This window comes from Haliotis cracherodii, unplaced genomic scaffold, assembly GCF_022045235.1.
Source record: "Haliotis cracherodii isolate W230 unplaced genomic scaffold, xgHalCrac1.p SCAF_3, whole genome shotgun sequence".
NCBI classification, from domain to species: domain Eukaryota; kingdom Metazoa; phylum Mollusca; class Gastropoda; order Lepetellida; family Haliotidae; genus Haliotis; species Haliotis cracherodii.
In genome coordinates this window covers 70,943,690-70,969,617 of record NW_027266286.1, presented here as the reverse complement: position 1 = coordinate 70,969,617, position 25,928 = coordinate 70,943,690, and the positions used below count along the sequence as shown (strand labels likewise).

Sequence of the window (25,928 nt, the reverse complement as noted above, 5' to 3'; positions counted from 1 at the left end):
GTCTATATTATTTGAATTATACATGCATTTGGGCCCACTTAACACAGCCAACCCACTCGATCGCCCAGTCCAGCCTGGTAACGCGGTGTCTCAGATACCCAGTTACCCCAGTGCTTATCGCCCTGTGATATAAGTGACCCTTTTATTAGTTCACGGAGCGATATGGTTGACATTTGACCCTGAAAGGGTAAAAGAACTGCCTGTGCTTGTAAGAGGTGATATTTCACCCCGCGAGACATTTCTAGTAGATTGGCATGACGTACTCCTCTACACTTCCTGTAAGTACTGAAGTACTGACCAACTCATTTTGTTCACTGCAACAACTAAACAATTTTGGTTATTGTAAAACCTTTATCGAACGCTTTATCACCTATTGGTTTTAAGGTCGGTGTGGTAGCCTAGTGGTTTGCATTAACTCTACTATGTGTGAAGCCTATTTCTGGAGTCCCCCACCTTGATTTTGATCTCATATTACTAAAAGCGGCGTAAAACCACTCACTTACTCACTTCTAGTTTATACTCGGCGCTTTACCGCCCGTTGTCCCCATAGACTATCCACACATTCAAACTTGCGTCAGGTCGTTGATCTACATATCTACTATCGTATCAAAGTTAAAACTTTAGTAATTTATCAAAACATTATCTAAATTTCTGAATATTTCCAACTCTGTTCCATGCACATGTAATTGGGTGGTGGTACAAAACGCATGTCTCTAATACGTGCAATACGGGTCTATTGATTTCTATTGCATTCCGCATTTCACTATTGCAACCTTGTTCGATAGATCGAATCCCCGCAGCGATTAGATTGTTTGTATGAACCGAAGGCCCGACTTACAGCGTTCAGAGGGTAATTGAGGGAGTTGCATTTTCTTTGAATTCGTCACGTTCAGGCAAATCGTGATTCATTAATGTTCTACTGGAAGTGATTTTGTTCGCTTGTCGTGTTGCATAAGGAGTGGCGCTGTGCGTGTTATCGAATGTTTCAACAATCTTCTTGTTGATAATGTAGTAAAAACAAGATTTACATGGCGAGAAGTAAAAACATTGATGAGACATCTGCTCTAGTTATTATATGTGAATAATTATGAGCAAATATTTCGTTTTGGGGTGCAGCCTCATGAAATTTAAGTAGTGCTATATACTTAAGAGTGGGGTGAAATAGGTTGACGTCGCGTTCAAGATTTTTTCAATCATATAGCAACGTGCAAGCACGTACGTGTATTTGTGTGTGTGTGTGTGTGTGTGTGTTTCATATTGTTAGCCCACCGACTACAAGCCAGCTTGTCCTTTTTATCCTCTTAGCAACAGGCAGAGTAACAACAAGTACCATCTTTTTACGTCTTTCGGTCTGACACCATGCCGCTCTCAGGGCAGACGCTCTATCCACTCGACCATGGAGGTGATTTTCCTACTTCAGCAAAACAGCATAAAGCTCTCTAGTTATAGGGTATTCCCAGTCAGTAACGTCTATCAACCTACACATAGTATTCCGTTGGTTTGGCAGGCAAGAGATTTGCTCGAGTAGTTTCATAATAATGTATTACTACATATACCGTAAAATAAGCCACACACAAGGAAGAACATTGTTTGTACAATAGCTTGGTGCAGGTATCGATTACTGTGGGGTTTTTTTATCAGTTCTTGTTGAAGTGACTCATAAGCATTGTGTCTGGTATGTGGTTTTTTTATATAAATGGCCCATACTCGTATGTCTGTCCACACTAGTCTATCTTGACATCCTGCTCCTGGGTATTAGTCCTACAAGCTTTGACAGACGTTATGGCGACGTGAGATCGTTGCTTAATATTGTAAAGTCGATTGATCCACACATCCTGAAAACTTTCACGGACGTGTTCTCATCGTATGCTTTATTTGTCTGGGAGAAACATCAAGTTACTTGAAGTTATGTGGTGATTTCAGCTTCATTAACTGGTGGGCAAAAGACAGTATGCAGTTATATTCGATGGTAGATAAGAGTATGTGACGTCAGGTGAAACAAACACGAAATTGTTACTCGATGGTGATGCATTCGATACGGGTATCAGAGTTTTCGTATTTGATGTTGTTGATACGGGTATCAGAGTCTTACAATTGACTCGGCTTTTGAATAAGGAAATGGTTTTGTCGCTTTTTTCTATCTTAAGTTTGCAATGTTTCGGTGATCGTTTTGAGCCTTTAACGTTTTGATAACGCATGTTATACATGGTCAACTCCAATTTTTAAGTATACTTTCTTTTTCTCGGACTTTCTTATCACATGTTGTAATTAAAGTCTACATATAGGTCGAAGAATATTGAATATACAAAGAAACCTCGTTAATTCGAAGTCCTGGGACCCGGTGGCTACATGTCGTGTTATCCTTGGTTCGAGACAAGCGAGTGGAACTATTAGACTACAGTTCTGATGTGGATAGCCGGGGGCAGAAAGTTACTTCGTCCAAAATGACATATCGATACAACGGAATTCGAATTAACAAGGCTTATACTGTAAGTACTATTGCTTTGTCAATCACTTGCCTGTCTGGTCCAAACTGGATTGTTGCAGGCCACCGTCGTATAACTGGTGCTTTGTCAAACAACATATAGTCAGACTGTGTGTGTGGCGGGTGCTACCTGTAGGGCCGAACATGCTTACCCTTTTGCAAACACTGATTTTAAGTGATTCATTCATATAATTTTGACTCCTATTTTGCTTTATACGCCCAATAGGAAGATAATCGAGATTGAAAGAAGTTAGCCTGAATGTTTATAACCACCTGTTATTTCAACAAAATCTCTTATTTGATGCTTAATATATTGATTTAAGCGTCATTGAAACTGTGCTTTAGGACTTAAGGTATTGATCTCATGATTATTTACGAAGATGCTGTCCCATATACCCTGCAGGTTTTGCGAGTTTCGAGAAACACTCATTCTCATTCATTCAGATCTTTCACTACGATTCGATACCTTGCCCCGCCAACATCTCCAAAACCCTCCGTATGTGACGTCAGGTGAAACTTCCGCGAACTTTGGATGTTGAAAAATGAGCCAATCAAAGTAGTCCGAGGTGACTTGCATTTCTCTGACAACAGGAGCAATGAACAAGAAGAGGTTTAAGTGTTTAGATTTGAAGGTTTGCGTTGAATAGCCTATTTTAAAATCCTGAATTTAAGAAATAAGGACTATTAACTAACGAAAGTCCCAATTTTGTACAAAATATCTTTTCCCTCATTTCGTCTGCCATTGACAATTCGTTTAGACCAGTAGATAAATCCCTGGAAATAAAGTCTTATTAAAAGACGCCACTGAGACGGAAGAATGTGACCTATCCGCAACGTAGTTCGCAAGTCAGATACAGAAGGCAGGTGTGCTGCTTCGAATGCTTAGAAATTAGAAAATCCATCTCACGTGATCCCCTTTGAAGGTTTGATAAATCTTGACGGAGAGATATCGACTTGGAGCAATAGAACTTCTTTTTATTGGATCGAAGAACCACAACTAAGTCGATGGTTTATGATCTATAAAACACATGGTCCTTAACTTTACTGAACTTTCATATCTCCTTGACCTGCATTGTTGTGTGTCCGGTGTCTAAGTAGGGACTTATAGTGGGGAATTGTCACCCCTTCATATCACCACCAGCGCGGACCCTACAGGCCAACATGAGACATAAGCCTTGATGGGTCAGGGAGTCCAAATGCCTGCTTGAATAGTGTTGCCATGGCCTGAATAGTGTTGGAGAGGGATTTATTTAATGGTACTATTTTACTGTTCTCGGTGGTACCTTCGAGTTTTGTTTTGAACGTAAAGGCTTTTTACAGTGAATTTCTTTTGAAGAAATAAACGGAGTTGGAGTTATTTAACGTACAATAAAACATTGCAGGGAGAATAAACTCATGCGTAATCAACATCTTGTACACCCTTTTTATGATGTCAATAAATTGTACAAGCTTTTGCAACATATAACCATATTTAAAATAATGATGACTCCCCGAATATAATCCGACGCCGGCAATGCCGGACAACTCCATTTTATGTACAATTTTGACGTTCATTATCTGCACCTTTTCTCCGATTACCGATTGTCATATCTCTCCCATTTTTGGGTGCGATCGTTCGGCCATTGCGTTCATCTTCGCTGTCCAGCTACATCTATGGAGAACAACTCAATCGACACTTCCCTCTCAAACATAACGTCGTCCTCTTTACGACGTCATCAAGTTGAGAGCGCATGTTCGAATCCCCAGAAATGACGTCATGATAGAACAATGTTTTATCGTGAAATAAACCACGCTTCGTTCTTCATTGTTCTTTGCGATTTATCACGAAGCCATCTTATATTTAATGTTATTGTGCGTATTAATAATGATACCATCTAGCGTTATCTTGAGGTCGATGTATCCAACTTAGTGCTTTGACATTAGAAATCGAAATATATAGCAACTGAATCGAGGAGTAATGTTCGGATAAGAGGTCTTCCGGGATTACCGATGTCGATATAAGCGATATTCGTCTCTTTAATGTAGTCTTTACAAATGCTTTTATTTGTGTGCGCATCAATATATGTATTGTTGTAAGTATATTAATAATAGCATGGTTTCAATCATTATCACATGTGATTCAGTCGTCCAAGACATGTCAGAATGGACGGGGGTTCAAATCGCACATTCGTCATGCTTATGATTCTTGATTTTTAGCAGCATACACGTGCTCTTGGGTTTCACGAAAGTGGTCAACTTGAAAACTATGTTCCTCCTATGTTCATTGTGTTCAAGATTGCTCACTCAAACACTCACTGACCATGTATATAAGGGACTAAGAACCCATTTTCTTAGACGTTATCAGTGTGTAATCCTTGAAGATCCAATGGATCTGCTGTATATAAACCCTGAATCCAGGAACTCCACACATTATTTCCCTGGCTCTTGAATGTAATTTGATTGGACGGCTATTTCTAGCGTCCTTATATTCAATAAACGCTAAAAAAATGTCCAAGTGTTGTAGTGAGTGAGTGAGTTACGTTTAACGCTGCTTTTAACATTATTCCAGTTGTATCACGGCGTCCAAGTGTTGTAAGTGAGAGAGAGTTTGGTTTAAACAGTGAACCTTGAACAGTGCTTCAGTTATATCACGACGTGTCAGACTGATGTGTGAGGAAAACATGACTTAATGCTGAAGTAGGATGTTTACCACTTTAATGAAACTCAAAATCACTGGGATGGTAGTGACAGACATGGAAACACAATCAAGGCGAGTCAGGGATTCGAACCCACGATAATAGGTCTCTGCAACTCTGCTCAGCGAATAGCTCCACCTTAGACGACTGGGCCACCCGAGCCTCAAGACATAGTACTGATGTTTACGTTGGTTAAGGATAAACCAATATAACCCTTAATAACAGCAGGTGGCGAAAAAGAAAACTCATATGCTGAGATTCAAATACTTAACAGTAAGGCTGTATCAATCCAAGGGTACTTGTTGAAGATTTCCAAACGTTAAAATCAACCCTTTTCCAATAAGACGTACCACGCTGTTCAATAACACGCACAGGTGGGTGTCTGTCTCAGCGATTGACTTGGCCAAATAGATCCTATTCATACGTAATGGTTTCATTGAAATTGTGAATGGATTTGCTGCTATCACCATATCTGGCAAACATGGGTGTCCGAGCGTCAAATGTGGACGATAACAGTAGGTTGGTGTTCTCACCAATGTGGGTAGGTTGATCTGCCAGGCGTTGTGTGATAGGCGGGTATTCGTCAAGCAGTGGTTACAGCAGTAATAACGTACAGACATAGGTATGCTGGCTACACTGCTCCTTCGTTAATGATAGTCATACATGTATCAAGCTTCTCGTGGTGATAGCCCGTTCCATACCTGTGTGCTATCGCTGCCACCAGTCACAGCTCCCCACTGCACTCAGCGGCCTACAACCATACATGTTTGCAAACAAGTTGTGACTGACATGACGCCTAATACTCACCAAGCGTTATGAATTGTTTTGTTTGTTAATCAATTTCATTTTAAATATCCTATAATTAGTACAGTGAGAATGAAAGGGGGAGATTGGTGCTTTTCCGTTGGTGTGAAAGTACAAATAAATTGATATTTCACTCGAGTGAAAATACATTGTTATACCCGACATTCTCTTCGACGCTATGGTTTTCGTGGTTTTCAGAGATCAGAAAGAAAATACGTATTCGTAGCATTATTTATGCTTTCTTTTAAATACCGTGATTATGTCATCTTGTGACCTAAGAAAATTCACATTTTCACAATTATCAACTCTTTACTTGTCACTCAAGGGGATAAACAAGTGACAGGAAACAAACCATAGCCTTTTTAAAAAGATTTATTGGTAATTCTTCACTGTAAAATTAAATCCTGTCATTGATGTTGTCGTGTTGTTAGAATGTTATTTTTCAAAATATTGCGGCCTGCGGATTCATTAACAAGAACTAAAATCACGACACCTCAGTTGACAGTTCGACGGCTCTTATGTTATCTATATTCTGCCACACACAGTATCTCACTAATGGAAATTCTGCTTTCTGCAATGTTGTACTGGTGACTAACCACCTCGTGAGATGGATTGAATGAAAAGAATGAATGTAAGACAGGCGTGTCTAAGAAAGTATCATTTTGTTTGTTTGTTTGTTGTTTAACGCCGCATTCAGCAATATTCCAGCTATATGACGGCGGTCTGTAAATAATCGAGTCTGGACCAGAATATCCAGTGACTGACATCATGAGCATCGACCCATGCAATTGGGATATGATGACATGCATCAACCAAGTCAGAGAACCTGACCACCCGATCCCGTTAGTCGCCTCTTACAAGCATAGTCGCCTTTTACTGCAAACATCGGTTGCTGAAGACCTATTCTATCCCGGATCTTCACGGGTATACAGACAACCAAAAGATATTGATAAATGAAGTTTAATAGTCAGTCGAGAATATATTCTCTCCAAAGAAGTATTTGCCAAAATCTCGTCCAAAATGACCATGTACTTGGCCTCTTCGGCAAAGAAATTCATGTCAAGAAATTATGTCATGCGTTAATTGTCCCTGTCACAAACATGACTGGCATTTCGGCCCTTCGTTCCATTTCGTGGAGACAACTGAGCGGTTTGATCCTGACCAAGCCTACTGAGACCATGGGGCAGACATCTACAGGGACGGACCCACTTTCCCTGTCGCTCGTGGATTTGTATGTCATTATCCTGTAGTGTGGTCGACAGGTATTCAATAAAGTCCCACTATTTCTCCCCGACCTCGACCCACAGCTCTCATCAGCGACTTTGTTCTCAAAGAACATTACGGGACAAAAGAACAGCGAGTCACAACGACACAGGTATTTGCCCTGATCGATGGCCGTCATGATCGCATTGCCTTGTTTCAACACAGAATCCATCGGAAGGTTCAAGAGCTGGGTAAACTGATAACACATGACAAACAATATGGAAGGCCCGTGTTGTATTTGTAATTAGTCGTTTCAATGATCTATCATGGCTTGGACAACTCTATAAGGGAAATGAGTTGAGTGGGAAAGGAGATGAGCTTGTTTAGAACACTGGGTGTATTATTACTCGCGATGGTGAGTAACCCTTGTTGACTCTACTTACTATAAGCTGTTTGGAGTATCCACGGTTAGAATGACTTCAGTTCACTTTGTGGCTTCTCTCGGGTCACCGTGCGTCGCTGCCATGTCAGGTCAGAATTTGATGTCTGTAAAATGTTGATAGATGTTCTATGCTTGAAGTCCATTAGTGGTATTGATGGATTGGTATTCTTCATGATCAATGCATAGGTGGGTAGTATAAACAGGCATATTATAATGAACGCATTCAATAAATCGTGTTGGGGGTAACGCCGTCCTTGACAGCATTTCGGTAATATCACGTCGAATGGCGTTTCCATGAGTAACATGTCGACAGAGCGAGGATTTTTATCTTATCGAAGGCGTTAATAGTAATCAGTTTATTCTGTTATTTTATTAAATCTAACCATTAATTATATTTTCTGCTTTAGAATTGTATATCATTTTAATATAATAGAATGAATAAGGTAAATACGAAATACAAATATGATTTTAATATATTTCCGTTAAGGTTGCCATTGGCAATGCTACCTCCTCGGACTATTGCTACAAACTAACATATACGTTTCTATGCTTCTGTTTGCAGAAACCACGATGACCGCGACCCGTGGAGCTGTCTGGGGATGCCACGATGACTGGATCTGGAAGCAAGCAGTTGTGGAGAAATGATCACAAGAGTTGTCATGTACAAGCGAAAATAGACATTGGCTTCGTCGGAACGTCTAGATAAACCATGGATGCTTAACGTGAATATTGACACGTCGTTACCCGCCATCCCTTTGTAGCAAAGCTTCATAGAGGCTCCATGGACAAGATGAGTGCCGCCATTTTGATGACTGACAACTGGCAACCGACCGTTCTGCAGCTCATGCCCTTTTCCAGCAACAATGCATCCCAGTCCGCTACTCTACACGTTGACAGCGCTCGAGTGTATGGTCAAGCTAGGGGATTCCCCACCCTGGCCGTCACGAGAACGCAGGGCCGGAGGTATGACGCCAAACCCCGTCGTGTGTCCTCAGAACGAAAGCCTAGAGAACATCCTTCAACTGCGATCACTGCTCCTCCCCAGCGAGCACGATCGGAGTATAATTCCCGTGTTAAAGATACGCTAGTAACGACAGAAAGTGTGAATACCGTGAATAATCGAATTGTGATTAGAACTCCTGAACCTTCTGAATCTCTGGGCTCAAGTGATAGTTTGTCCACCATAGATGTTCCGAAGACTGTTAAGGTTCTCCCAAAGCCGTCCCCGTGTAAGACGCTGGACGGGCGGTACTTCATGTCCCAGAATGGTTTTTGGAGATCGGTTACCTTGACACCAGGGGAGATGGAGATTCAGAAACATAGAGACGCATTCGGGAAGGACAATAAGAAAAATAAGAAATATAAGTTAAATGTGAACCAGCTACCGAGGAGTACAACTCCCATCAACGACAACGACCCAGATAAGCTGAACATAAAACAAGTCATTCGATTTCTACAAACAAAAGAAGCAGACTCTCCCGTTCAGAGTCCAAAGAAGATGGAACGCCGTGTTCAGAGTGGATATCCAACCACGTCTCCTTCTAAAATCGCCCTGAGGGACTCTGGCGATACGATGAAGGATGTAAATTTTCCTCCTATGTTACCGTTCAGGAGAGAGGTTACCAGTGTACCTTTCACATCCATCAATCCAACCACTCCTGTGATAAAGAAACGTGTTCAGAGACCAAAACGAGATGTAGATGATGTAACGAGATCTTCTGAAAGTGCTAACCGTTCTTCCTTCAAAACCACGCGAGAGTTCCGTCTACATCGTTTCTTGACGATGGCACCGAACGCAGACGAGTTTACCCATGTTACACACAGTAAACAGACTCATCCCATCTCGTCCGCTCATAAACGTTTGCTCATTACGGGGTGTTCCAGGGATGAGGATGAAACGGACTCGATGAGAAACAGTTGTTCCCCTGCCCCAGCCTACTCACACTCACGGCAAGGGGAACGTTTTGCTAAATTTCAGTATCGACTTCCCAACAAACGTGCAGGGTCAACACAGTCAGAACTCAAAACCACAAAATCCTCAAAAGCCAAATCCAAAGACGTTGTCAGTGAAGGTGTGATTAGACTGCCTAGTATGTCCGACTTTACCAACGATTCTGAAAACGACGAAAGTAAAGAGGACGACCCGTGGAGGAAGAATGCTCGGGATTTTAGGACCGCTTCTTTGTGTGTAGAAGACTCCTCGGTTGAGTTGAACGAGCGAGAGTCAGATTCACAATACTCTGTCAGAGACATTTCATGGGATTCCGACACCTCAAGTAAACCAAATTCAAGGAAAGTGACGGTTAGCCTTCCAAGGGAATCACCAGCAGACAGTTATGAGGTCGTGTTGCCGCCCAGACGGTCCCATGATCCTGTTCGTCTGTCGCTGAGGCAGGAACAGACTCTGACGCGGGAAAAGACTTACATGAGTGACATCGCGAGGAAGGGGGATTATGGCGGACGGGGACTGATGGACACGAAGTTGCCCTTCGTTGCTGTAAATGCGAAGGCGGAGGATGGCTTAATTTCACGGAATTCATGATTATACTATGATCTTGTACAACGATTAATGACAAGTCCCAATGACGACAGAGGAAGGATTAGGTGTTTTGGAATATCGTTTGTTCGGTTTTAAGGAAGTAGAGGTATTATCCTACTCAACAATTGAAAGGGATGTTTATATAATCATACTGTAATCAAACTGCAGTACAGCAACTTTTTAAATGTGTACTTATGATTTAACTGGAAATGAATCTTGCCCGTTCCCTAGCAACCTATGCATGTCGTAAGAGGCGACTCAATGAATTGGGTGGTCAGGATCGGTGACTTGATGCATGTCATCGTAACCCAAATGCGTGGGCCGATGTTCGTAATGTAAATCATTGGATTGTCTGATCTAGACTCTATTATTTACATATCGCCGTCATAAAGCTGGAATATTGCTGGGGTCAAACAAAACGAAATTAAGCAGCACAAGTAATACCTCAATTCTTTGGATCTCTCAAACAATCAGACACATTCAGTTCCCAAATAGACTCTAGGAATATCCCTATCAAATGTTGAGCAGCATCACATAACGGTGGTGCAATGTCACCAACTTCACATCAAGGTTTCTTGAATCACGTATATCAAGATGAACAAAAACTGTTGTTGCCTCGTACGTTTCAAATCCACATGTTTCATGACTGGGTGCAATTCTATATCAGGATCTAAACACATTAACACTGGTAAAGTTTAAAAAAATTAAAAATGTCTCAAGACATGTGATTCTTTATTGGGCGTGAATCATCATGCCACTTCCATTCTATTCTTGCTTAGGTATTCGCTTAATGTTAGAAGGTGGATATATAGTATTAGTTTCACGTTGAAACGAAGACGTTTAACATGGTGCCACGGCAGCAGCATATAGCTTCACTGGGCATTTTTGGATGTGGATGGATGAGCCATCTTCTCCTTCTTCCTCATAACAGGGCGACATTAGATGTCGACAAACGGACACGTGGACGTGCATCCTATTCACTGCACGCTGGTTTGCTTCAGTGAAAATATCGGAACCCTGTGCCTTTCTCACAATGCGACACCTCATTACCTCGAACTCCTTAACCCGATATATTGTGGGGCGTTGGGGTAACCTAGTGGTTGAAGCGTTCGCTCGTCACGCCCAAACCCCTGTTCGATTCTCCAGATTGGTACTCTGTGTGAAACCCATTTCGTGATGTTGCTGGATTATTGCTAAAAGCGGCGTAAAACCATATTCACGATAGATAGTTGAATTCGAGGGAATCATAGCTTCCCAGAAAAATCTGTGATAGGCATTATGTTTTTAAATCGGAACTACAAGATTGCCCTGAACTTATAAGAAACGATATTGTACAAACATGGTATGTTATGGGTTATTTAATGATATTAAAATTAGTCAAATTCAAAGATAATATGAAAAAAACGTATGAATTATAACTGAAATTAGGACACTTGACATCATTGTAGAAGCATTTATTATATAACTCAATCATTTGGAACTAAATGAATATTTTAGTGAAAGGATTTTATTGTAAGAACTGTCATAAAGATGTCATTGTTTTCAACACGTTCCATTTCTAGGACCCAAATACCGATTGACGAAAAGGCAGTGGACCTACATTTTCACGATTCCAAGGAAACTGTCGTTCAGTTATGTCATGCACTTCAGGGCGGTGTTTAAAAATAAATAATCAAATGTCAACAGAATCGCAAGTCCATAGAGGCATCCAGCATTTATTTTCCTATTTATTAATGAGTTACTTATGTGATAGATTGAATCAGGTTGTGAATGGTTGTTTACAACTATGTCCGTCCATTGTCCTATAGTGAGCCGGGTTGATTGTATGCATTTGTACAGCTCTTTCACTGGAAGTATTTGATACATTCGAAATATATATATTTTAGAAATAAAATATATTCAACTGATAGTGTTCCCGTTTCCTTGTTCTGTCGTATAATTATGTATGTTGTTGATATGTTGTATTTTCTACTTGTAGACAGTTTACCACAGGAACACACCATTGGTGCATTTACTTACGCATATATTTCAGTAAGTGTTTTTAACAGCCCAGTCAGTAATATCCGCGGCCTGTAAATAATCGAGTCAAAACCAGGAAAGCCGGTGCCTGAAATCATGAGGAACGATCCACGCAGTCGGGGTACGATCACACACAATCATCTAAACAAAGCCTGACCACACTGTGCCATTTTTAGTCGACCCTTCCGCCTGGGGAACCGAGGCTCTCTGTTTGCCCGGTAGTGCTGGGATTCCTGCTAAGTCTCCAGCAACCTGGTGGTAGGAGGAGACGTACTGAATCGGGTTGTTAGGCTAGACTTGGTTGACCCCTTGTAAACCCCGACGTCGTTGATCGTTGCCAATCACTGGTTTGTCTGGTCCAGACTCGATTATTTACAGCTTGAATATTTCTGAGTGCGGCGTTAAACGATAGCATTACTTGATGTGCTCCCTTTAAACAGCAAACAAACAAAACAGTCGTACCGGGAATGTCATCATGGTGCTCATGTACAGATGATTATGTATCATATTTATCTTTCGAAAACGAGGACGCAGCTCAGAAGGTGTTCTTCGTTGGAATCGTCCTACAGTGTTTTGTCCCTTAGCCTTGTAACGATCCAAGATTCGTCCCGACCCTCGTCAATTGTGTCAACACTATACTAGTGCTTGTGGCTTTCATATTTGATAATAAAGCATACCGATGCTTGTGGCTTTCACAGATACTATAAACATACCGATGTTTGTGTCTTTCAGAGGTACTATAAACATACTCATGCTTGTGTCTTTCACAGATACTATAAACATACCCATGCTTGTGTCTTTCACTGATGCTATAAACATATCCTGCTTGTGGCTTTCACAAATACTATACACATACCCAACTTGTGACTTTCACAGATACTATAAACATATCCTGCTTGTGACTTTCACAGATACTATAAACATATCCTGCTTGTGACTTTCACAGATACTATAAACACACCCCTGCTTGTGACTTTCACAGATACTATAAACATACCCCTGATTGTGACTTTCACAGATACTATAAACATACCCTGATTGTGACTTTCACAGATACTATAAACATACCCTGATTGTGACTTTCACAGATACTATAAACATACCCCTGATTGTGACTTTCACAGATACTATAAACATACCCTGCTTGTGACTTTCACAGATACTATAAACATACCCTGATTGTGACTTTCCCAGATACTATAAACATACCCCTGCTTGTGACTTTCACAGATACTATAAACATACCCCTGATTGGTGACTTTCACAGATACTATAAACATACCCTGATTGTGACTTTCACAGATACTATAAACATACCCTGATTGTGACTTTCACAGATACTATAAACAGACCCCTGATTGTGACTTTCACAGATACTATAAACATACCCCTGCTTGTGACTTTCACAGATACTATAAACATACCCTACTTGTGACTTTCACAGATACTATAAACATACCCTACTTGTGACTTTCACAGATACTATAAACATACCCCTGCTTGTGACTTTCACAGATACTATAAACATACCCATGCATGTGGCTGTCACTAAGGCTATAAACGTCTACAACCTGCGTTCGTGTTTACTCCAACATACAGCTGACAGCCTGACACGCAAATATAACTGAAATATACTTTAAAGCGGCGTTACACTATCATCGTTTCCTTGCTGTGTGTATAAAGCTTGATGTCTTTTTAAGGTATTTAGTTTTGCAGTAAATATGCCTGTATCTGTCGCGAACAAAAACTATATTTCGTGCATTAAGATGGTGATGCGATTCCTAAAATAATGGGAGATAACTCTTCCGAACCTGATTGTTTGTAGTGGGATTGTACTGGCGCATTCATCGCTTGCCAAGACAACGTATCCAATAAGTAAAGCGACAATATAACCTTTCCATATTCAATAGGATATCTGCATAAGCAGAGTCGATTGTACGATTCCTACTATACCATGAACATGTTTTTTTATGAATCCACATCATACTTGGCCTAACATAAATATGTGTGAAAGAAAAGAAAAACTCTTTACCTCAATATGCTTTAAACTGTTCATAAACTATTGGGTCTCGATATTATCGGACATTAGTCGGTAGTGCCGTGTTCATAAACATGGCTGGGGGACGGGCATATTTACTTCCTCATTAAGAGAAGAAACAAAACGTATTTGCATTGTCTTTCATATTTCATTTTTCCTATCACTATATATTCAACAATAAATACATAAGAAATGCATACACTTTCATCTGCGTATATGATATTATTATCGTGAGTATGGTTACTCACATAGTGATATATTGTTCGATAGTTGATGATATCTTATTCTACGTAGATTATAATATGATATACGTAGATGAATGTATCATCTACAACGATGTGAGCGGTATCATCTACGACGATGTGAGCGGTATCATCTACGACGATGTGAGCGGTATCATCTACGACGATGTGAACGCTATCATCTACGACGATGTGAGCGCTATCATCTACGACGATGTGAGCGCTATCATCAGCGACGATGTGAGCGCTATCATCTACGACGATGTGAGCGGTATCATCTACGACGATGTGAGCGCTATCATCTACGACGATGTGAGCGCTTTCATCTACGACGATGTGAGCGCTATCATCAGCGACGATGTGAGCGCTATCATCTACGACGATGTGAGCGCTATCATCTACGACGATGTGAGCGCTATCATCTACGATGATGGTATTTACTTTTTTAGAATATGGCACTAATACGCTTCCATACATGTATATATTTAGAACGTACATAGATGATATGTACAAAATACATACATAATATTGCATCAAAGCACATCGTTATGAATTAGTAAGCATGTTCGTTAATATTCACTTATAAAGATACTATGAACATACTTGTGCTTGTGGCTTTCACAGATACTATAAACATATCCTGATTGTGTTTTTTACAGATGCTATAAACATACCATGCTTGAAGCTTTCACAGATACTATAAATATACCAGTGCTTGTGACTTTCTCAGATACTATAGACATACCCCTGCTTGTGACTTTCACAGATACTATAAACATACCCCTGCTTGTGTCTTTCACAGATACTACAGACATAACCCTGCTTGTGACTTTCACAGATACTATAAACATACCCCTGCTTTTGACTTTCACAGATACTATAAACATACCATGCTTCTGACTTTCACAGATTCTATAAACATACCCCTGCTTGTGTCTTTCACTGATACTATAAACATACCCCTGCTGTTCACTTTCACAGATACTATAAACATACCCCTGCTTGTGACTTTCACAGATACTATAAACATACCATGCTTGTGACTTTCACAGATACTATAAACACACCCCTGCTTGTGTCTTTCACAGATACTATAGACATACCCCTGCTTGTGACTTTCACAGATACTATAAACATATACCTGCTTGTGGCTTTCCCAGATACTATAAACATACACGTGCTTGTGACTTTACAACCAACACAAAGCTGACACGCTAATATAACTGAAATTAACTTTCAAGCAGCGTTACACCCACATCGTTTTTTTGTATATTGAAAACTTGAAATATGTATAACGTATTTATTTTTTACCAAATAATTGCAGCGTTAAACAACAAACTAACAAAACATGCGTGTGACTTTCACAGATACTATAAACATACCATGCTTGTGACTTTCACAGATACTATTAACACACCCCTGCTTGTGACTTTCACAGATACTATAGACATACCCCTGATTGTGACTTTCACAGATACTATAGACATACCCCTGCTTGTGACTTTCACAGATACTATAAACATACCCCTGCTTGTGACTTTCACAGATACTATAAACATACCATGCTTGTGACTTTCACAGATACTATAAACACAGCCCTGCTTGTGACTTTCACAGATACTAAAGACATACCCCTGCTTGTGACTTTCACAGATACTATAAACATACCATGTTTGTGACTTTCACAGATACTATAAACATACCCCTGCTTGTGTCTTTCACAGATACTATAAACATACACGTGCTTGTGACTTTACAACCAACACAAAGCTGACACGCTAATATAACTGAAATATGCCCGTTCCACAAAACGATCGTAGCGCTAAGGTGATCGTAACGCCCAAACTTTAACATAGGCTTACGAGCGTCGTAACACTATGGTCGGTTTGTAAAACGGTGCCGAGCTGATGACAAGATTTATAAACCTATGGGAGGTAACTCTTCTAGCCTTAGCTGTGCACTTAGTTACGAACTTGGTAAACATGTTCGAAAATATTCAGTTATAGAGTAACCCTGTTAAATTTAGACATACTAGCTTTAATAATTAGACTATGTTCCTTATTTTGTGCATATTCAGGTTAATATATCTCTGTCATTAAAGCCTAATAGCTATTTAATTATGTGATTTTTACAAGTTATTTGTTTATTTTTGTAAGGCTCCAAGATTCGTCCCGATACTCATCAGTCTGTTAGCACTTAACCCTGCTACCCGTGAACACCCGGGATAGAATAGGTCTTCAGCAACCCATGCGTGTCTCCCCCGTGAAGATCCGGGGTAGAATAGGTCTTTGAACAGCAGCCCATGCTTGTCGTAAAAGGCGCCTATTCTTGTCGTAAGAGGGGACTAACGGGATCGGGTGGTAAGGCTCGCTGACTTAGTTGAAGCATGTCATCGTATCCCAATTGCGTGGATCGCTGCTCATGATGTCAGTCACGGGAGTGTCTGGTCCAGACTTGATTATTTACAGAAAGTCGTCATATAGCTGGATGATAGAGTATAAAGTGCAGCGTTAAACACAACAAACTTACAAAACATGCGTGTGACTTTCACAGATGCTATAAACGTCTGCGGCCTGTTTTTGTGTGTTTAACCAACATAAAGTTGACACGCTAATAGGGCTGAACTTTAAAGCGTCATTCCCTATATATTGAAAGCTTGAAGTCAGTTAAATATTTGTCCATGAATTCTTTGACAGTCATGCCTTAGAAGTTGGCCATTTTACACTTTGTTATTTGCACTGTTTCATATGTTCCAAGTCGTCTAAGCCGCCGCAATTCGCTGTGCAGAGTTACGTCCCTTGTACACCCCAGAAACCTGTGATTGTGGTAAAAGTACAAGAGGAATAATATTTGAAACTGGCAGAAGTTCTGCAAAAGTAATAACAAAAATGGTATTTTGGTTGGAATGATCAGTGTAAAAGATAACAGATGTGATACATCTCAGATCATAAGATAATAAGTACATTACTCAGTAAATGTCCATCCCCGCAAGGCAGATTGGTTTGGGCGATCACACAGTTCCCAGGGAGTTGAGACTACAAGTTAAGTACACACAGGGGGAATAATGCCATGCACTGTGATCGGGCCCTCATGATGGAAGTAGTCTTCCGCTTATGCACTTGATAAATGGTAGTAGTCGAAGTGGTATTAGATAAATTATTGTAATTTTCATTAGAACTCATTGATTCCTTGTTAAAGAACTCTTGATAACTGAATGTGATGTGGGAGTTAAAGGGACATAACTCTCGCTATCTTAGCATGCCCCCCTGACTGACAGGCGTTTGATCCCGGCAGCATTTGTGAACATTTTTAATTCCTAATTTAGGCCTTTCCAATCCTTTCTTAGGCTGGAACGAACTTATTAAATATTCATCTCAGTCGAAAAAAATTCTGATGGTGACTTTATTCTGAAGTAATGATTACTATTGCTTTGGTTCTAACAAGATGACCGCCTCCGTGGTCTAGTGGTAGAGCGTCTGCCCGGAGAGCGGAAGTTCCGGGGTTCGATCCCCGACCGCGTCATACCAAAAGACGTTAAAAGATGGTACTTGTTACCCTGTCTGGCGCTCGGCATTGAGGGGCTAAAACAAGGACTGGTCGGCTCGGAGTCAGTATACTGTGTGTGAGTGGGGTATCCATGTTAAACTGCGGCATGATATCTCAGTGTGCTAGCACTATAAATCGGCATCAGTCCGAACTAGTACAAGCAGCCACACACACACGTGCATGTACGTCGCTATATAAGTGCAATAATCTTGGACGCGACGTTAAACCAAATTTCACCACCTCTAACAAGGACAAGCATGCTCCTCTAAAGAAGATTTCAAAGAGCGTCATACGATTCTTGTTCGAAAGGTGTTTGATGAAGGTGACAACATTGAAGGCCTTAGTAAAACTCCCAAAAGGTTTTATGCTTGACAGGTTGAGGGCATTTCCAAATTTTACACAACAGTTCCCAAGTGAAGAATTGACTTGTGTTTGCATGTGTTTGTGACGGGTGCCACTGATGGGGAAGATAACGCTCACCTTACCGCGAACACCTGGTATCGTGACTATCTGATAGTGACTCATAAACATATGCTTGTGATATAATCGGAATCGTACAATCAACTCTGCGTTTAGCACATAAATGTACTTCTTATGATTGTTCAATTGGTCATATCGCTTTTATTTGCATACATGTCAAAATATACTTGTGATTAATACACATAGATGAAGTATATTACCATACGTTAAGTACATAATATGACACACCTCGAGAATTGTTGATTATTTGCACTTCACGAGGAAGCCAGGGTGGATTGAGAGGGATGAATTGTGGGAAAACCAGTCGCGGAAGTTTTCTCGAAATGTCACGGTGTATGAATACTTTTCTTGATAAATATGTTGGGCCTTTTCTTTTTGTTGTTGTTGTTGTTGTTGTTGTTGTTGTTGTTAAGCGCAAATCTTCATTAAATAAATACGTCTGTAAATAAACGAATCTGAATTTGACAAACCTGTGTTTCATATTATGAGGAATCAGTTAGATTAATTAATGTTTAGGTGTCCTCGAATATGATGACGTCATACATTTGTTTTTGACGTTATTGCAGTCCCGAGGAACGTTATGACATACACGTTCAACAAGCGTGCTATGGGTTTGTTTTTTTATCATGGAGACATTTATTTTTTTCTTCCAGTGTCCAAAACATTATGTGTTTTCAGATGTACAGGTGTCATTGGGTATATTCTTGAATGACTGTCTCACATTTAAATGTATGTACTTGTTTACATCAATGACGAATCCTCTCTATTTCGGAAGGCGGAAAGTTTCATCTCAATAATAAATGCAGTACAAAAAGCATTAATTTTCCAACTGCAAACCAATTTCCTACACCTGGCAACTGCACCCATTTATTCAAATATTCACGAATCTAAACATTTTATTGCATTTCCGTCAAAGACAACACTCAATTTATAAGCCTAAAGACATATTATACATGCAAAGACACCTTTTTGCGACATTAATACATAATTATTCATTTGTTATTTTGCAGTGTCACGTCGTGATATTTCGTTTTACACAACTTCTGACATGAAGTGGTGACGTAAGGGAGAGGGGGGGGGGGGGGGGGGGGGGGGGGGTAACTGATTAAGACGTTCCTTGTCTTTATTTCATTCACAAATGTACGCAAAGATTGGAGTGGAGTGGGAAGATTCCATTTTAAATCAACATCGGCACACCCAGTTCAAGTATATGTCGTTGTTTTTTTTTTCCGAAACCGCTGACAATGACTAAGGAGAAATGAAAGCGGTTCTCAGAGACATTTTATTGCAATCATTTGTATTTCTCATAAATCATGTAGTTTTTGCTCAAACGTTATATACCGATTTAGCTTGCGTAAATCATGACATGCTCTATTCTAAGAGGGAAAAGGATGCACATGTAAATTGAGCTATATCAATGCGAGGATGTGACGTCAGTTATCACTTTTAGAATAGGGATCTACGATTGACATTTACGTGTTATTAATGTATGAACGTGTCATTGCCAAATACAACAAAGAGTGTACTTGTTGACCATGGCTACATTTATATGAATATATGTGTATGTTAACCCATATGTTCAACTCTGTGTACATAATTGTCTGGCACAATATGTTTATGTTATTTTTCTTTCTTATTTTCTGTTTGTTGGTTGTCACACTCAGCAATATCCCAGGTGAACGGACCTGAGAATCCAGTGATGGATATCATGAGCATCAATCCATGCAACTGGGATACAATGACATGCATCGACCAAGTCAGCGAGCCTGACCACCCGCTCCCGTTAGTCGCCTCTTACGACAAGCAGAGTCGCCTTTTACGGCAAGCGGTTGCCTGTTACGGGTTGCTGAAGATTTATCCTAACCCGCATCTACACGGCTTTTTCTTTGAATTGACTGAGTAAGGCTCTTATATCAGGAGATATATACACATACATACGTCCCAAATAAGAAACAAACGAAACAATTACTACGATAATGGAATAAATGACAAAATGTATGAAATAACAGGTCCTTTAATAACTTTTAAATGTTATATATGTACTCTTTCAAGAGAGTTTGCGAGAACGTATGTGTGTATGAATGTAAGGCTATATTTTGTTACATGTGGAGAGGCCACATGTATCATTAAACCATTGATAATCAAAATATGAAACGTAAACGCAAGAGAATAGTTAGTCTAGCGTATCTGCTGAAACAGATTCTGAAAGGCAAAACAATCGTGAAAATGATATGAAACGATCTGTGGAAGTCAGTGATGACACATGGGTCCACTGTCACAAAGCGATCTTAGCGCTAAGATGATCGTTATTCCCATACTTTAACATAGGCTTACAATAGTCGTAGCGCTAAGATCACTTGGTGCAAGTGGGCCCAGGTGTTCGCTAAAAGGGTAATGATGTCATGATCTAACGGTAACGTGTCGACCCGAGGGACCTGGGTTCGTTTCTCCATATGAGTACATGTGTGAAGCCCATTTCTGGTGTCCCTATCGTTTGTTGCTGGAATATTGCCAAACGCGGCGTAAAACCATACTCACTCACTCACTCACTCACTCACTCTGCCGGTAGCCCCCGCCACTCACACAATTTGCAATAAAAGACGTGAATGAAAAATGGGAAAAAATGAAATTATGCCCATGTGTATAAAACAAACAACAACATGTACTTCTATGATAAGTTGGTAAGTCCTCTTGAAAGAGTTATTACGGAAGGTACACCCTTTGTTGCAGACTGTTGTTGATATGAATCAGTATGACTATTATTTAAGGTTCTGTCTATAACAAGTATCTCCCTTGTTATAACTGGTCCCCACCAACGTGTTGTATGAAGCGGGTACAACGTACTTAATGACCAAATGAATACAACAACTGTCACGCAAATAATTTGTGTATGTGCATAAATGAGAACAACTGTTTTTCAAAGTAAAATTATAATTTTCTCAAAATACGTTTAAAAAAACAACCAAGCAAACTAATAAAATAATTGTTAATTATAAAATAAAATGTTAATTTATGTACTAGTCAAAGAAATATTACGAAAAATACCTCTATTCATAAATGAGCAATACTATTGCTGAAAGAGATATTTTCTTTCAAGAACCTCAAAAGATTCACAACAAAAACCATCGAAAGTTTAATTAATGGATAGATTAATAAAAGAAAACAAAATTATTATATAATGAATATATAAATAAAAGCGACACAACCCTTTCCATATTCATAAGAAATCACTGTCAAAAGCAGAGTCGAGTGTGTGACTCCGACGGTATCACATCGAACAGTTATGATACTTGGGGATGGCGATTGTCATTCATCAGAATGCCTGACTCGTGTTACAATAAGTCACCTGTCAGAACTAAACCACTTTGTCAGTTGTCAACCGTAATGGATGCATAATGCATCTACCCTGACCAGTCAGACATTGTCATCACCTATGTCGTCAGTGGTCAGTTTGACGTATGTGACCTGTACGTCTTGTGCAGGAAGTGACCACTACACCCGGAAAGAAAGTCTCAGAAGCCTGACATTTGAAAATATGGGATGGTGGCGGAGATGGGGATGGAAAACAAATCTGTTCCCAAAATGCTGAGAAAACATAATTTGTCTTCAGCTTTGACGAAAACAAAGTTCAATGGACATGCATATTTAATTGTTGGTCCTTTAAGCACTATCAAAACATAGAAATGCATACAAATATGTCGATGTTAGTTTTGTTGAACGTAAAGGGAGCGAATATTGTTTCAGACAGACAGACAGACAATTTATTCAATAAAAGGCCACTGGCCCAAAATACTGTTACAGTAAACTACGGTTATAACGAACTCGAGGGGACGACTAATTTTAGTTCGTAAAAACCGTACTTCGTTATAATCATACATACAGCATATATACAACAATTTGCCGGGACTAAAAAATAAGTTCGTTTTATCCGACAGTTCGTTATTAGCGTGTTCGTTATAAACGTAGTTTACTGTACATTATTATGAGTTTGTTCTTTGAATTACACAATATGTTTTTGTGTTGTTTCAGCACTTGCAACAATATCTGAATTAATCTGATTTGAATTTTTTTCCGTACTTATGGTGTCTATGACATGAAATATAGTGAGTACATACAAACAAACTCTTTATACGTATGCTGCCTCGAAATCGTAGCACATATAAAGAAAATGTCAGTTTATCATTGAAAGGGACCGAAGTACATATGAAGCAAAGAGGAGTTGGTGTTTTTTTAAATTTGTAATACTTATGTTTCAAATAATAAACAAATACAAATATATCTAGTGTTTGGATAGGACATATTTAAATTGAAATGCGTTTTTGTGCGCATCAGCGTCATACCTATGACGACCTCAGAAACCCTCGACAAGATTAACGGAATTAGCATTGAATGACATTTGTCTTCTGCAGACTTTGTCCGAAGGACAATGTTCTTACTTATCGTTATTCGCTTGCGTCAAATATAATTGTAAATTTCACCAAGTTTGATTGATTAACAGGGTAACTGTCAAGAAATGAGGTAATGCAAAGGAAGAAGTGTAGCCGTGTGACGTCAGAGGCACTCAAGCAAAACGTCACTTCTGATTGGCTGAAATATGCTCCTCCTTCCGAAGCGAGAGGGAATAAAAGCGAGCGAAAGCTCCCAGCAAGTCAGCCATCGCTGTACACAGCTACAGTAACTATTTTAATATAGACAGGTCCTTTGTTTGTAAATATGGTAAGTAGAATATTTTGCAAACTGTGTACGATTGTAATGTCTTGCAAAGCAGTTTATTAAGGCCTCAGTATTTTAACAGATATTCTATCTAATATTATTTTGTAGTTGAATTGTAAACATGGTTCGCAGCAGGCAGTGTAAAATATTGGTTGTAGTAGTAGTTGTAGTAGAAACGTTAGTAGTCGTATTCGTCGTCGTCGTCGTCTTCGTCGTAGTAGTAGTAGTACTAGTAGTAGTAATGTAAGTGTGTACGATGCTGATGTCTTTAAAGGCAGTTTTTTGCTGAGTATTTTAATGAGTTCATATTTAACACTATCTTACAGTTGTGAAAAAATATTGGTTGTAGTGGTAGAAGTAGCAGTAGTAGTAGAAGCAGTATATGTTCTGGACTGCGTATTAGTGGTTTAAATGCTGAATTGTTTTAAATATATTTCTTGTTGAATTTGCATGAAAATTTCAACATCATTAATTAGGGGTTTTAAAATATGAGAGAAAAGAGTTAATAATGCGAGTCGTAGTATTTGTAGTATTAGTAGCAGGAGCAGGAAGTATGGTAGTAGAAAATGAGTGAATATGGCTTTTCTAGAAGCGGTAGTAGTAGTAGTAATAGTAGTAGTAGTAGTAGAAGTAGTAGTAGTGAGTGAGTGAGTTGGGTTCAACGCCGCTTTTGAAAGTATTCAAGTTATACCACGGCGTGTCAGCTTAATGTGGGAGGAAAGCCCGACGTTGTGTGTCAACAGCAGTAGCGGCAATAGTTTTGACATATTCCAAATCCTAAAAATAAGAATTTACATACAGTTTTACCAGTTTCATGAAAATCCCTGTCTCTCATTTCTTCCAGAGAGTTCTTGTGACATTATGCGTTCTCATGTCCCTCACCGCCGTCACCTTGGCGTGGAATCGACCCCCTGTCGGAGGGCGTTCTCTGGGAGGCTCAACCTCTAGCCGATTCGCTAGCCTTCTGAAATCCAAAAAGTCTTCCTTGTTTGGTGCCCGCGTCCGTGACGGTTCCAGCATTTTCAGCGCCCTCTCCGCCAAAACCAAACAGCCAATCTGCTACTTTGACAAGAATGGCGTCCCCCAGTACGAATGGCCAACTAAGGAAAAGCTGTGCTTCGACAAGTCCTACAAATACCCTGTGTATGTAGTCTTTTCAAAGACACGCTCTGGTCGTTTTGGCAAATTTTCGTCATACTTATTTCCAAAATATGCTTTAGTATTTTCATTCATGCTCTAAAGTTAGTTCAGGCGGTCACACAGCATAGCCAAGTTTTAAATGCCATCGCTTGTCACATCTGTAAGGGTCCATTAGGTCCCCCGTGTTTAAGATGACACGTGGTGAAATTGCAAAGAGCTTTATTGGTTGTTCCAGTGGCCGTGTGTTCACACTAAGTTCTACTGTTGTCTGTACACCATAGTGTATGAGAAGGCTGACACTAATGTTAACGTGTTTGTTCCAGTGACCGTGTGTTCAGCGCCCTGGAAAAGGACCCCGACGCAATGGAGTACATGCTGCTGGTGCAGGGATGCTACCTCCACAACAAGATGAACTCCACCGGGTAGGTACAGATGATCCACCCTAGCTACAAGTCATCACCCGTTTCACCGTCACTATATCTGAAATACTGTTCAAAGCGGCGTTAAACTCACACACTCACTCACCAGAAGTGGTCATTATTACATAAATCCATCTAAAGTACCTTCGTTATAAAGTCTCTTGCCTTCTACACTGTGGCACGACGTATCATTATCACTTTAAATGGTGAGAAATCAGAATTTGTGATGTCATCTGTCATGTTCCATCTGATTCATTTGTATAAAGTTGCCACAGATTGGCCCAGTGAACATCCGCGGACTCTCACGTTCACTCACTCTCAGAAACCAAGTTCGACTGTGTCAATCCCATGCCTGGTTCACTCCACCGTAGGTTGCTGAAACGCGGCGTTAAACTCCAGCCGCACAGACATTTCTTCAAGAACGCAATGCTATAATTATTGCACTATAGCTGTTTGAACCATGCTTGTGGTATATTCCAGACACTACCCCGCCTACCGATACAAGGATCTGTGTTCCGAGAACACCGAGCTCCTGGAGAGAATCTGGTGGACCAACACCCAGAACGGGCGCCGAGAGGTCTGTTACGTCATCATGCCTGAAGCCCAGGGAGTCGAGGTCGCTCAATGCGGGTACGTCACACATTCGTCAACTTGACCAAACATGTCCAGCTTTCATATACCAGAATTTGTAATAAATGTTTTCCTTCAAATTCATTCGGGATTCTTTTTAGAATATTTAAAACTAAAGTTCAATAAACACAGATCTTATATTTATATTTGGGGAATAATAAAAAAAAAATATAGCCGCTATACATCTTTACATTGTTTGGGTTTGATTCTAAAACGCACTATTCTGAATGTCAAAATGGCCGTTATAATTTTTGCGACGGTATTAGAATACATTTGAGGCTTGTTATTGGAGCTGTTTGAGACAAGCAAAGTTCTCCGTTGAAAGTATTATTTTATCATATTTTTTTTTATCCCTTTTCTTTTCTCTAGAGGTCACTGCGTCATGGACACCACGGAGGTGAAACACCACTACTGCGTCCCCGACGGCATGGTTGAACGTGATATCTACGTCTTCTGTCCCGGCGAGATCAAGCAGTGCCGCAGAACCCGCGTCACCATCCCCACCGGATGCAGCTGTAAGAAATACGAATGTCTCAAGTATCAGTTTGTGTAA

At 40.0% G+C, this 25,928-nt stretch overlaps 2 protein-coding genes across 2 annotated transcripts; both read left to right on the top strand.

The window, feature by feature from the left end:
- The first annotated feature begins 8,390 nt into the window (after positions 1 to 8,390).
- Positions 8,391 to 10,296, top strand: LOC139475871 (uncharacterized). Its single transcript, XM_071259081.1, has one exon. The coding sequence runs from the start codon at positions 8,391 to 8,393 to the stop codon at positions 10,149 to 10,151; it is 1,761 nt and encodes a 586-aa protein (XP_071115182.1). The 3' UTR covers positions 10,152 to 10,296.
- Positions 10,297 to 14,507: 4,211 nt separating this feature from the next.
- LOC139475673 (uncharacterized) lies at positions 14,508 to 25,928 on the top strand. Its single transcript, XM_071258862.1, has 5 exons — positions 14,508 to 14,855; positions 24,031 to 24,329; positions 24,650 to 24,748; positions 25,226 to 25,375; positions 25,745 to 25,928. Exons 1-5 carry the CDS (start codon positions 14,508 to 14,510, stop codon positions 25,926 to 25,928), a joined length of 1,080 nt encoding a protein of 359 aa, XP_071114963.1.